Source organism: Cricetulus griseus (genome assembly GCF_003668045.3).
Source record: "Cricetulus griseus strain 17A/GY chromosome 1 unlocalized genomic scaffold, alternate assembly CriGri-PICRH-1.0 chr1_0, whole genome shotgun sequence".
Classification (NCBI taxonomy): Eukaryota; Metazoa; Chordata; class Mammalia; order Rodentia; family Cricetidae; genus Cricetulus; species Cricetulus griseus.
The window spans coordinates 253,297,751-253,311,800 of record NW_023276806.1 but is presented as its reverse complement, the minus strand read 5'-3'; the positions used below and the strand labels follow the sequence as shown (position 1 = coordinate 253,311,800).

At 52.5% G+C, this 14,050-nt stretch overlaps 1 protein-coding gene across 1 annotated transcript; it reads left to right on the top strand.

Moving 5' to 3' along the window:
• Positions 1-1,343: 1,343 nt before the first annotated feature.
• Positions 1,344-11,617, top strand: Kcnk17 (potassium two pore domain channel subfamily K member 17). The gene is made up of 6 exons (XM_027394563.2): positions 1,344-1,349; positions 2,566-2,844; positions 4,744-4,858; positions 6,354-6,514; positions 6,793-6,967; positions 11,355-11,617. Exons 1-6 carry the CDS (start codon positions 1,344-1,346, stop codon positions 11,615-11,617), a joined length of 999 nt encoding a protein of 332 aa, XP_027250364.2.
• Positions 11,618-14,050: the final 2,433 nt, after the last annotated feature.

Sequence of the window (14,050 nt, the reverse complement as noted above, 5' to 3'; positions counted from 1 at the left end):
GGATAGTCAGGGATCTGGGAAAATGCTGTCCCCAAGAGTGGGGGTCTCGAGGGAGGGGACATACTCTGGAATGTCTGGCCCAGCTCTCTGCGTGCGGGAAAGAGGAAGTCAAAGTCTTAAGAAGCTAGTTCCTGCCCAAGTGAGGGCTGGGAAGGAAGCCTCCACCCAGCAGGTGAGAATCAGCTCCCACAGGAAAGGGAGGCAGCAGTGGCAGCCATACTTCCCATGGCTCCCCCACCTTTGGAGCACTGTGGGTGACAAGAGTGAGCTGATGCTGCCCTGGGACAAGTTTCCAGCTAAAGGAAAGAGGCCAGAGGTGGGGAGAGGGAGCCCTGCCCGTTCCTCGTGAGGGCTCAGGCTTAAACCTGCCAAGGCTCTTGCCCTAGAAACACAAAACATAGACACACAAAGTATACACACAGCACTGCACAGCACACACAAACAACACTCCACATGTGCACACATAGCCTCTCTCTTGGGCCCCTGATGTAATTTCTGGTGTGGGTTATACTCACTAGAGGGCGCCAGAGAGCAAAGCGGCCAACTCCTAGGATGCTCAGGCTCCCACCATATGTGTGCCCCATGGCAGGGAAGCCTAGACCCCACCTTCCCCAGCTGATCCTTCTAGAAGTATCCAACATCAACCTCATCTTTTACTAACTAATGTGTGTATGTGTGTCATTCCCTTTCACCAAAAGTGTTTCCACCCATTAGAGCACACACCTCAGTAAGCAGTGGCCACTTGGCAAGTGTCTTAGCCACTGGGAGATGTCATGCTCCCTTCTGTGACACGGCATGGTGTTATTTAGGATATTTATTAAACTTAGGCACAGAGAAGTATCTTCCTGAGGGTTGCTTGGTGACGGTGGGCCCTCAATAACTGTTAGCCCCTCGCCTTCTGACCATCTCAGGTCATCCTGGACGTCTGGGTGAAATCCCCATCTCTGAACGATACCCAAGTATCCAAGTGTTCCAGCCACCCATCCTGTCTCCCCCACCCCAGTCCAGGCCACTCCCTGGGCTTCCTTCCCAGTCTACACACTTCCCAGAGAAGGTTGTCTGTATTTCTCCAAAAGGAGAAAGGTGTGTCTACAAAGTGACTTAGGGGAGATGCAGAGGCAAAAATCAAAGATTGGTGTGGGTGGATGTTTGCATGCTGGCCTCAGAGCCCCTTTCTTTGGTCCCCCAACAAGGGCCCAGAAAAGCCCAGCATGCCACCTTCACATGCCACGAGTCCTTAGACCCTTACAGCCAAGGCAGAGGTGGTTTCTGTTAGTTGCTACATACATGCTAGGCACTCAAAAAGCCGCACTTTGGGCCAGGCCTGTACCAGGTCTGGGGACATGACGGCAATTGTTCTTACCTTTGCTCCAGCTTCGGCCTTGAGGAACTGGAACATTTGGAGAGGCAGCCCCAGTGCAGCACCCACAGAGCTTTAACTGACTGAAGTGAACCTGGAGAGAATGAGAGTTCAGGGCAGGGACTGGGAGCTTGGCACACACCCAGGGAGACTTTCGGTGCATACAGCATACTGCCCTCAGAGGATCACATCTGCTGAACCCTGAACTCAAAGGCTGCCTGTGAGCACTCTCCAGTTCTCACTCCAGGGTCACAAGTGAAGGGGTTTTCCCTGAACAAGGCTTGGGACCTCTGCTGGGTGTCCCACCACTTTCCTAAAAATGACCCAGAGGGACTTCATGGTCCTCATTCCCCTTGAGATGCTGAAGGAGCAGCAGACCCCAGGAACTTTGCAGAATCGTTCCCTGGGGCCTAGGCTCCCATGGGAATAGACTCTCCATCCGTGCCTGGTCGGTCCTTCTGTCAGAGGGAGGAGAGGCTGGCCCATCTGCCCCAATGCCCACTCTTAAAAGGGTTAGGAGCTGGCTCTTCCTAGAACTAATCTCCCCAGTTGCAAGGAGGTTTCTAGACTGTATTTGCAGATTTAGGGGTAGGAGTCCAGGAGGTTGAGGGGAGTCCCTGGGAAGGACCCACATCGTTGAGGGACATCCCCCCCCCGGGGGAGGGGGGAATTACTGCCACTTAGGAAAGGACTGAAATCTGCCTCTGCTCCAGTGAATGGGGACCGGGAGACTTCCTCCAGAGCAGCAGGGGTGAGCCTGGGGACATGTGTTCTCAATTCCACAGACACAGACAAGCCATGCCCTCCCGCTTTTTTGAGTGTATCTGCTGTAGGGGAACCTAGAGCAGCCACTTGGAGGAGTCCCTGATCTCACAGCTTAGACAGGAGCCTGTGACAATGAACTTTGGAGGTTTCTCTTCCTTCTTCCGCACTGTTGATTGCAGGAGTCTTTCCCACAGAAGGGAGGCACTGAGGGGGGGCGGGTAGGGGTTTGCGTCCTTCCCTCCCATCCCTGTGGCCACCTGGCAGCCCTTCCCTTTCCTCTGGTGTTGAGGTGGGCACTCCAACTCTCTGGGATTGGATCCTTGAAGGTGGGCAAGGCCATAGCACCCTGCAGCTCTCTTCCGAGGGAAACAGCCACCAGCAGAGTTTGCTTAGAGAAGCGGCCCTCCTGGCCCCTCCTGGCCTTTCCTGTCCATTCCCAGTTCCTGCCCATCAGAGCAGCGCGTCCGGGCTTTGGCCTCTCCACCATGTGCGAGCTGCTATCTCCTGAGGGACCCTGTTGGGCCCGGGGCTGTCGGGTCCCGGCCACCGGGCTCCTCCTGCTCTCCTATCTGGCTTACTTGGTGCTGGGCACCGGAGTGTTCTGGGCACTGGAAGGTCGTGCGGCCCAGAACTCCAGCCGCGTCTTCCAGAGGGACAAATGGGAGCTGCTACAGAACTTCACGTGTCTGGATGGAGCAGCGCTGGACCTGCTGATACGGGTTAGGGAGCCAGCCTGTGGGAAAGCATAGGGGAGAGGCGGGCTGGGGGGACGGGGGAGGGAGAGGCAGGGGGAGGGACGTGGGGAGAGGGTGGCGGGGAGGCTCACAGCGGGGGATGAGGCGCGTGCTGTGCTCTGGCTCAGTGAAGCGCTGAAGGGGCAAATACATCAGGGGAGTGGCCTGGTGGGACCTTAGGAGAAAGAGCTCAACCTATGCTTGTCTGGGCTGGCACCAGAGCAAAGGAGAGGGAGCTGAGAGTTAGGGGATCTGGGCTGGACCCAGGGCTGAGATCACTTCACCTGAAGTACTTGGACTTAGAGCAGGCACGGATGGAAGGGATGGATGAAGTGCAGAGGCCCCCCAGCCAGAGGCCCCTCAGAGGGTGAGGATGCTAAAACACACAAAGGCAGGAGATGGCTCATCCTGGCAGGGCTTCCCATGGAGAGGGCATCCTGGCCCCTGTGGGCCACCAGCTGGCAGCTGAGCAAATCAGTGTTTGCATTGCTAGACTACTCCACATCCCTCTGCCAAGAGTGCAGGGACAGAGATACCCACAAGCCCCAGTGGGTATCTTCTCTCTCCTGCAGTGATTCTATGACAGAGAGGGGCAGGACCTGTGCCCCAGAATCCCTAAGCTGCAGTCAGGTCCCCGAGGGAAGAGAAAAATGTTGGGGTTGGACAGGAGTGGTCATGGATTGGACGGGCCAATTAGCTGGGAGCTAGCTAGCAAATGCCAGCAAATGCTTCTGTTCAGCCCTCCCCTTGCCCAGCCCCTGTGTCGAGAATGCCTCTCTAGCAGATACTGCCATCCTCATTAGGAGACGAACCATCGCTCCATTTAGAGAGGCTTGGTTTAAACACAATGCTGCACAGCCAAGAACTAAGGCTGTAAGTTAATCACCCATTGGCTGCTTTTGTGTAGCCTGATGTATGTGGAAGTTTCTGAGATTCCCATGATTTTATGTTCAAGACATAGTATGAGCTCCCAGCATCTGCTCCTACTGTCCTGTCTTCCTAAATGCCTTCTCAATGGGAAGACCCTCAGAGGGGGCCCAGAAAGCCCAAGTGTCACTCCCTCCACGAAGCATTCTGCCTCTGTCCTGTCACCTCTGTGTTCACACAGTGTGTATCCTTAAGATAGCAACTATTCACCACTGTTAGTGATCCATTTTACAGATGAGGAAACTGAGGACCTCCTTCATACCTGTAACTGTCATGTTGGCCCCATATCAGAGTTAATCCAGTTCCATCCAACTGAAGGCTGAGGTCATGTCTGTCGTCTTGCAATATCTGCCTATTGCTTCCTGCAAGATTAAGACTGAGCTAGACAGCAAATGAGTAGTGAAACCTGAGAGAGAGCCAAGAAGCCACCCTGACCTGGCTGTAAGATTAGGAGGAGAAGGGGTTGTCCTCACAATCTCTGCCTCTGGGGAGCTCTTGCTTAGTAGAAGTAGTGATTCCTTGCCAGAAGGGAACTTGGAATGAAGAGGGAGATATTGTGTGAGTTTTCCTGGGGACACATGAATAAGTCTCTTCAAGCCAGATGGGGCACCATGATTGACCAATGAAACAGCTTTTCCCACTTGTAGCTGGGTGAAGGGGTGTGTTTATTGGGGTTACTAACAGGAGTGTGGGTGACTCAAAGGCAGCTGTATCACTGAAACGTCTGCCCCCACCCTCAGCAGTGGTACCATGAAACGTAACTTGGGGGAGGGGCTTCTCTCCTCCCTTCTGGAGGAAGTGGATCACTTTGGAGAAACTGTCTATACAACATGAGGCATCTCTACAGGAAGTGTGGGTGTAGGTGTGGCTAGAGACATGGGTGTGAGGATGTCTTGGGGTGCAGGGGCCCAGTCCCCTCTCCCAAGATCCTTTTGGTCACTGCATCATCTCCCCCAGGACATCATCCAAGCATACAAAGATGGGACCTACCTCCTGGACAATACCACCAGCATGGGGCGCTGGGAGTTTGTGGGCTCCTTCTTCTTTTCTGTGTCCACCATCACTACCATCGGTAAGGGCAACATGGGGACAATCTGGTGGGGCTTTGGAGTTGTCTTCACCCTGAGGGGCCAGTGATGGCATTCTAGAGGGTCACAGGGTGTCACCCCTGCAAAGCAGTATATCTGCAAGCACACCCCCGCCCTCCTGCAAGCAGCATCTCATGTCCAGGACATGGTTTGCATTTCATCAGACACCAGGGAAACTGTATGCATATTCAAGTTTGGAGACTGCTTCCCTGGAGGACTTTGGTCACCCAACTGGGCCCTGCAGACCATCCCAGTCCACCAGCACCCCTCAGTCCCTGTCACTATCCTCCAGACACATTTCCCCTACAGAGCCAGGCTGAGGTGGAACCTGTCTTAAAAGCACCTATGGCTGTTGTGTGGAAACAGTGTGGACAGAAAGCTCTGGGTCCCTGTGGCCCAGGGAACAATGCTGGTCTGCTGCCCTAATGCCCTTGCCCTCAGCATCACCTGCATGACCCACAATTTACCACCAGGTGGCAGGCTCACACCACTGAAGACAGGCTTCACCTCCCCTCTTCTTTTGGTCTTTGCCTTTTCTTCCCAACACACACACACACACACCACACCACACATACACACACACCACACCACACACATACATACACACCACACACACACACACACACACACACACAGCACACACACACACACACAGCACACACATAAACACATACACCATACATACACACACCACACATACACACACACCACACACACAAACTCTCACACACATACACACACATACACTCACACACACAAACACACCACACATACACACATACACACACACACACACCACACTTACACTCACTCACACACACACACACACACACACACACACACACACACACCTCCCCAACACCACCCTTACTCTGGTGGTCACTCTGTGATCTCAGCACTTGAGAGGTGGAGACAATAGGTTCAGGAGTTCAAGGTTACATAAAAAGTTTGAGGCCTGGGCAACACAAAACTTTGTTTTAACACAAACAAAATAAAACATGAGTGGAAAGGGGATGAAAGATCCTGAGAAAGAGACCTCTGAGGTTCTCAAGCCAGATAAACACATGGCAACCTTCGGTCATGATTCATCCGTCCATTTACTCAGTCCGGTACCCACTTGATGCTCAGAGGTTCACATTCCCACACACAGTATGATCCCACTGTGGCTTCTCATTACACCAATGCCAGTGAATGCCTGCACCCCATTTTAAGGTCAAGAAAGCAGGCACAGAAAGATCAAGGCCTTTGCCCAGGTCAGTCTTGCAGGGGTCAGTGCCCAAGAAGTGGAAAGCGAAGGAAGGAGTTCTCCACAGACCCACAGTGAGCTAATGTGCCAGCCCAACTCTGTCTCATCATCCGAGCTGGGTGGTCACAGCTGCCACCTCCAATGTAAGAGTGGAACTGGGACAAGAGAGCCAGGGTGGCCATGCCCAGAACTGGGGGAAGGGTCCCCTTAAATACCCCTCCCTCTTGCATCAGGCTATGGCAACCTGAGCCCGGAGACCATGGCTGCCCGTCTCTTCTGCATACTCTTTGCTCTCATCGGAATCCCACTCAACCTGGTGGTGCTCAACCGGCTGGGCCACCTTATGCAGCGAGGGGTTCACCGATGTGTTCAACAGTTGGGGGGCAGCTGGCAGGTGAGACAGTGGCCAGGAACCTGGATGAGTCAATTCCAGATGGGGGGCTGTGGTGGAAATGGAGTGCAGAACCAGACAGGGCAGGATCAGGAAGTTGTGGGAGCACAGCCCAGAACAGTCTTTTTATTAGGGTCGTGGTTGGCATGAGAAGATTCGGAGGAGTCAAAGCCACAGAGGTTTTTGGAAATGGAGGGTGGGCACAAATCTGGAGAGGTGGGCATGGGGCACCCCTTTTTGCTGCCCGGAACAGAGCCACAGACTGTTGCTGTGTGCTGTAGGACCCAGCGCGGGCACGGTGGCTGGCAGGCTCTGCCGCGCTTCTCTCCGGCCTCCTGCTCTTTCTGTTGCTGCCCCCACTTCTCTTCTCCCACATGGAAGGCTGGAGCTATGTGGAGAGCTTCTACTTTGCCTTCATCACACTCAGCACCGTGGGCTTCGGCGACTACGTGATCGGTGAGTGGCCCGGGCCCAGGTCCTGGCAACTCAGCTGCCTGGACCTCCCAGGCAGCCTGGGAAGTCACTGTAGGTGACCCGTGTGTCATGTGGGTGGGTTGGTAGGCCTAGGGCACAACTTGTAACCCAAGTAGGCTTTTTCCTTTCCCAGCATGGTGGGTTGTGATCTCTTGAGTCCTGCCTGCCAGTGTGGAGGTGCCTCTCCAAAGCTATGGGTTCAGTGGGTGCCCTAGAGGGATGGGCAGCCTTTGGACTGCCCTCACCTCTCCATGCAAGTCCATCCCCACCCACCCACCCCAGGTGAGGAACCAGGCAGAACAATCAGGAAACTCAGTGTACCTCCCTTGGGCCTCAGAAGGAAGTGACAGCCATGCTAGAAGCCTGCCAAGAAGGCTCCAATGGGGTCCATTAGTGCTGTGCAAGCACCCCAGAGACAGCTGAGACTTCAGGAGACAGCGGAGGCTGTGAAGACAGTGGCAATGGAGGGGCAGTGGCTCCAGAAAACCTCAGCATCTCTGTCTCTGTCTCTGTCTCTGTCTCTGTCTCTGTCTCTCTCTCTCTCTCTCTCTCTGTGTGTGTGTGTGTGTGTGTGTGTGTGTGTGTGTGTGTGTGTGTGTGTGTGTGTGTCTGCCTTTCTTTCTGTGTCTGTCTGTCTCTCTCCTTCTGGCACTGAAAAAAACAGTAAAGGCCACAGATTCCTTCACTCCCCTGGGGAAGTCTTGGGGACACCATACCCTCCAGTAGGCCATGGTCCTGGGATGAGGAGAGAGCCTGTCATGGAAATTTTCTCCTGGGGTGGGAGCTAGGGGACTAAGCATGTCTCCCCACTCTTCCTAAGGTCCTAATGACAAATCAGTTTGCTTCCACTGAAGTCCCTCAGGGAATCCTTGTATTTACTGAGCATGGGTGAGGGGTCACAGGTAAGAGCATGGTGACCCTAAAGTATCTGCACTGGAAAGTTTTCACCCAGCATGGATGGTGACTTCTCCATGGCTACATAGATGGAGCCTCTTCCCTGGTCCTTCCCAGTCTGTAGACTCCCACTCTTCTCAAGACCTGGACCACTTGCAGTTAGGGCAGAATTGCATACAACTGGCTGGGAGGAATGATTGGATACTCAGGTGAGGGTTCGATGGCTCGTCCCTTCCCACCCCCCCACTTCTTAGAGGGAAGGTCAGCAGTCCACAAGGTCAGCAGTCCACCTGTGACCATCTTTTCCAAGTGGGTCCGGCTGACCTGATGAAGATGGTGGCAGTTGGCTCAGAGAATAGTCCTCCACAGCAGGGCCTCCCCACACTCCTTCAGTGGACTGTTGAGACAAGCTCCAACAAGACACTCAGCCTGCAATCCAGAATGAGTGTCACCCCCATTTTACCAAAAAGGAAGCTGAAATTCAAAGAGGTCAAACCATTTGCCTGAGGCAGCTCAATGGGATACCCCTTCTAATCTGTTTGTTCCCACAATTCAAGCTATTCAAGAACCTTCTCTGGGCCTCAGTATTCCTAATTGTAAAGAAAAGGATCCAGCTTGGGGCTTGCTGGGGACCCCATCACTGCTTTCTGGCCTCTGGGTCCAAGGTCTCTGCCTTCAGGGAGGGTCTCATATCCAGGCTCCTGCTGTCCCAGCCTGGTCTTCCCCAGCCTGTGGCTCAGGAAGAAGTGACTTGGATAGATTAGGTCAGATGCCTATCCCATCCCAACATGTGTCTGAAGTGAGCTACAGCCAGCAGCACTCTCTTCCCATTGCTGTCTCCTCCATCAGCCCTGGACTGTCACCGGAAGCTGCACAGGTTGGGCACAGCACAATGAAGCTTAGCACTCAGGGGGGCATGTGCTATCTGCTCTCACCCCCTTGGCACTTTGGGTCATAAACCATGCCTAGCTTCTTTGAACCTTAAAGGGATTTCCCACAGTCTTTGGATGAAATTCAATCTACACAACTAAACACAGTTGTGTGGCTCATCCCGCCATCCCAGTGTTTAAGAGGGCAGAGACAGGAGCATCGAAAGTTCAAAGACGGGTCTACATCAGAAGATCCCATCTCAAAAACAAGCTAGTTCTCCAACTAGGCAGCATTCTCTAGACATGGACACACCGGAAATGGGAGGAAAAGCATCAGCCAGCCCCCAGGAAGGGCAGAGACCCGACATAGGAGTGAGGTTGCTGGCAGAGTTCCTGCCTAGGAAGCTGCTCTGTGAATGGGCAGGACAGCCTGCTCGGCCTCTTTCTCTAAAGCTCCCTGCCCTGAGCCCAGTCCAAAGTCCTGGGTGCCAGAAGGGCTGCTGGGAGAGCAGAGCTGTGTGCTGTGGTCCTCATTACCTCTGCACCTTCGCACACAGAGAGGCCCCTGGCTCCTTCATCTGCAAGGCCTCTGGCTTAAATATGTGGAGAAACTGAGGCCTGGAGAAGGGCAGTGAGTGCCTAAGGCCAATCACACTTGTTCTGAAAATCTCCATACCTCTTCTCCCAACCTCAGTTCTCCCTGTTCTTTAGAGATGGACCAACTGCTTTCTTGGTGGAATGCTGCTCCCCTAAACACACACACACACACACAACACACACACACACACACACACACACACACACACACACACACACACTGGTCATGGGATGTTATTGTCCCTGCCTGCAGCTGGTAGCAGGAGCCACCCAAACCCCAGCCACAATCTTCTCCACCAGCCCTCACCCACAATTACATTAACTGTTCAGTGGAGCCCTTTGCCAGCTTTCGACACTTGTGCCAAAAAATAAATCAACGGGAGAAAGGGCCTCATGGCTTCTGTACCCAGTAGTAAAAACTCCACTGACCTCATTTGGTACCACAGAGGAATCAAATAGTCAATCTCATAACTCTATCAGCTTAATTTGGGTTGCCAGCCAGAGCCTGTGACACAGGCCGGGTCTGATGTGGGGCCAGCAGGACAGGATGGCGGATGGCCCAAGGCAGGAAAGGCTGTGAGATCCACACTGTAAAGTGCTCCCAGTCTGGTGGGCAAGGCAGGCCAGGTCCTTGGGAAGCAGAGAGAGGAGGAGCCCACTGCAGAGTGGGCCTATGACAGGAGTCAGCTAAGGTTCCAGGTGACCCTTCTGTCCCTTTCCTCAGCCACCACTGACCCAGTATGTCAGGGTCTCCAGGGCAAGCCACAAGGAACAGCTCCAGGTCTTGGGAGTGTCCTGCACCCTGAGGCTTTAGGCTGTGAAAAGCTTCTTTTGTTAGCCAAGACACTCAGGCTTCAAGAGTGTGACAGGGGCTATCCTCCAAGGAGGGACATCTGAAAAAGAACAGGTCAAGAGCAGCTGGAAATAAAGAGCCATGGGGAGCTGAGGGAGCCATGGGGAGCTGAGAAACAGGGAAAAATGGCAACAATAGAGAGAGGCAAACGCTGGACAAGTTAAGCAGGTCGGAAAGTCAGGCCTTGGCTAGTTTCTAAAGTCAAATGTATGGGGATGGGGGTTGGAGGGGCTGCCTTCCCTTGTCCCACATGGGAGTGCTCAGATGACAGTCATAGCTGCTAGGAACTGAGGTTCCTATCCTTCTTCATCCTATCCTTATCTCCATCCTTCTAAACTCCCTGGCTCCATACAACTTGCCCCATTTCAACCTAGACAATAATGAGGCAGGTAGAGCATAGGAGAAGCACTCGCCTAGCATGCTGGAGGTCCTGGGCTTGATCCCAGCACTACAGAACTGGGTGTGGTGGTTCATACCTACAGTCCCAGCATTCAGGAAGTGGAGGCCGGGAGGATCACAGCCAAATAGGACTACATGAGACCCTGTCTCACAAATAACTAAACAGGGGCTGGAGAGGTGGCTCAGTGGGGAAGAGCACTGGCTGCTCTTGCAGAAGACACAGGTTCAATTCCCAGCAACCACATGGTGGCTCACAACCATCTGAAACTCCAGTTCCAGGGGATCTGACCCCCAGGCACCAGACATGCACACAGTACATAGACATACATGTAAGCAAAGCATCCATACACATAAAAATAAATCTTAAAACTATTTTTAATAAACACAAAATAAAAGCTAAACACAGAAAATGGAACAAGCAGTGCCTTTCCTGGAGTCTTGGAAAACTGTAGCCTACAAGGCACCCAGAGATTTCTATTCACCAGGCCAGGTGAGTTCAGTCACCTGCTTTTACAATAGGCTCTCAAGTGGCAGCAATGGAGCTAGCCTGGGGACAGCACTTTGAGAAATTCTAGAAAAGATTAATCTCCAGATATAAAGTGCCAGTGAATCCTGAGAGGCTTCCTGGGATCTCAGAGTGGCAGCCAGATGGGGAATGTCAAGTATGTGGGCTTCCTGCATTCCACTAAACTCACCAATCACTCAGGCCTCCAGTTTCCATCCAGCCCCCACCTCCTCTGGCCTTGCCTTTTCCCAGGGATGGACCCATCTCGCAAGTACCCTTTGTGGTACAAGAACATCGTGTCCCTATGGATCCTTTTTGGGATGGCCTGGCTGGCCCTCATCATCAAAATGATTCTGTCCCTGCTTGAGATGCCAGGGGACATGTGCACCTGCTCCCTGCATTGCTCCAAAGGGGACATCCAGGGTCGAAGCTGGAGCCAGGGCCAAGAAGGGGAACACAGGGTCCAATCTCCAGGCGTCACATCTGGAACCTTCCACTCTGGATATGCCATATGACAATGACAGCTTGCTGTCTTCCAGGATTGCTGGATCTTCCTCAGATCTCTGATTTCATGCACGACCTTCTGTGCCTTCCAGCTACTTACAGCTAGATGATTTGAGTTCATCCAGTAGGTCATACAACAACTTATAGGATGTGACTTTGGGAATGGCATGTGCTCCTCTTTGCCTATTTCTTTCTTTTATCCTTCTGCAATGCTGACATGGTGGCAAGAGCCCCAGCAACCATACTGCACCATGAGTAGAGACCATGACTGAGACTCGTAGCACAGTAACCGAAGTAGCCCAGAGTCCTGGTCATCACAGAGTTACCATGACAAACCAGAACTGAACACTGACTTGATTTCTGTGAAAGTAATAGATGTCACCTTTGGAACTATGGCTTGGGTATTTCTTACATAATGAATTTAAAATCTAAATGATATATATACATATATATATATATATATATATATATATATATGTATATATATCCATATATCCATAAACAGACAAAGTGGAGGCTAGAACCTACAGAGAAACAATGCCAGTGCCAGGTGAGCTTGCCTGGGATTATAGAGGGGAGGGAAACTCGGGACCCTCCACCCTCAGAACTTCCAGAGGAGTTCACAGGGTTTGCTAGTGAGTCCCAGGACTGCTCCTGACAATTCGTGGATCATGAACCCAGCCAGCTCCTGGATCCTCCCCTGCTTTCTCAAAGTGAGCTGAGCAACAGCATTCATCCTTGTGTGCTTCCTGACTGTGTAGACAATGTGACCAGCCACCTCCTGTCACCCATGATGGATTTGTCCCCTAAAACCATGCTGCTCAATAAATGCTTCCTCCCTTTGGATGCTTCTGTCTGGTATCTGTCACCCCATTGAAGAAGTAGCTGATACACTCATGTAACAAAACACTGCAGAATTTAGTGCCATAAAATACCGCTTACTTTAACCAGGACTTCAACCAGGCTTCGGTGGGGACAGGGCCGTGTCTCCTGTCATAAGCAGGTGGCTGGAAAGCCCCATTAGGATCATCTAAGCACTCACTCCTGTGTCTGGCATCCAATGGAGGCTGCTGACTGAGAACTTAGCTTACTTCTGTGTGTCCTCCTACTGAACAGCATGGAGCTGCTCCTCAGGGTGAGTATTCTGAGAAAGAGACTGTCCTGTTGCTTACCGGCTAGGCTGGCGACACTCAGTGACACCTTCTCACCATCTTCACTTGCTCATACACATACCATGTCCCAGGACTACAATGTGCTGGCTTTGACATGCCTGTTTGCACACCTGCCATGTCCTGTTACTGACAAGTGACAGCCTGGGCACACCCGCTAGCACACCTGCTGTGCTCTAGGGCCTCTAATCAGCACGCCTCTAATCAGCAGCCCGGGGCGCATGTGTTAGCATGCCTGCCATGTTCCAACACCAACCTCCATATGGTGGCTTGGACACACCTGTTCACATGCCTGTGGTGTCCCAAGACACATTTTTGCACATGAGCCCTGTTCCAGAGCCAACAAATGGGATCTGAGCACACCTGTTCCCATGTATGCCATGTCCCAGTGCAGGCCTGCACGTGCCTGTTCACACATCTGCCATGTGCCAGTGCTGCCATCCAGTGACCTAGGTACTCTTTTTTACACACGCTCTATCCCAAGGCCCACAAACCCCCATATTACGCCACTCGGAAATGGTATGTTTTCCCACATGCCCATACTGATCTTCATATAATGGGCTCAGAAATGGCACGTGGGCCAGCATGCGCAAACAGCAGCAGCATGTGACCAGGGTGGGAAATGACAATATGGAAACACACTACCCATAAGACTGGGCTCTGAAATGGCATGGGAGCCAACATGCCCGATGCCTCCTTGTATGGCTGGGCTTGGCAATGGCATGGGGCTAACGTGCTCATACCACCCCCCCCCCAAATGAATGGTCTGGGAAATGGCATGGGGTCAACATAATCATATACCCTACATGTATGACCAGGCTCAGATGGGGGCCAACATGCCCAGACACTCCTCCATATATCCAGTCTCAGAAATGTCATGGAGCCAACGAGCTTGAATAGCCCTACATACAACCAGGTCTGGGAATTGTGTGGAGACCAACATGTACCCCCAATGTGATGGGATAGAAAATGACATGGGGCCAAAATGCCCATAGCTCTCCCCTTATGACAGGGATCACAAATGGCATATACCCACATAGCCCCACTACACAGTGGTTGGGTTCCTATACGCCCATACCCTCTCCCATATGACCAGGCTCAGACATGGGATAGAAGCCAGCATGGCCAGAAACCCCATTATATGATAGGTTCAGAAGTTGCATGGGCTCCAGCATGCCCGTACACCCCAGCACTTTACCATGCTTGACAATGGTATGATGCTAATGTGCTCACACACACCAACATATAACTGGTCTCTAAAAAGGCATAGAGTTC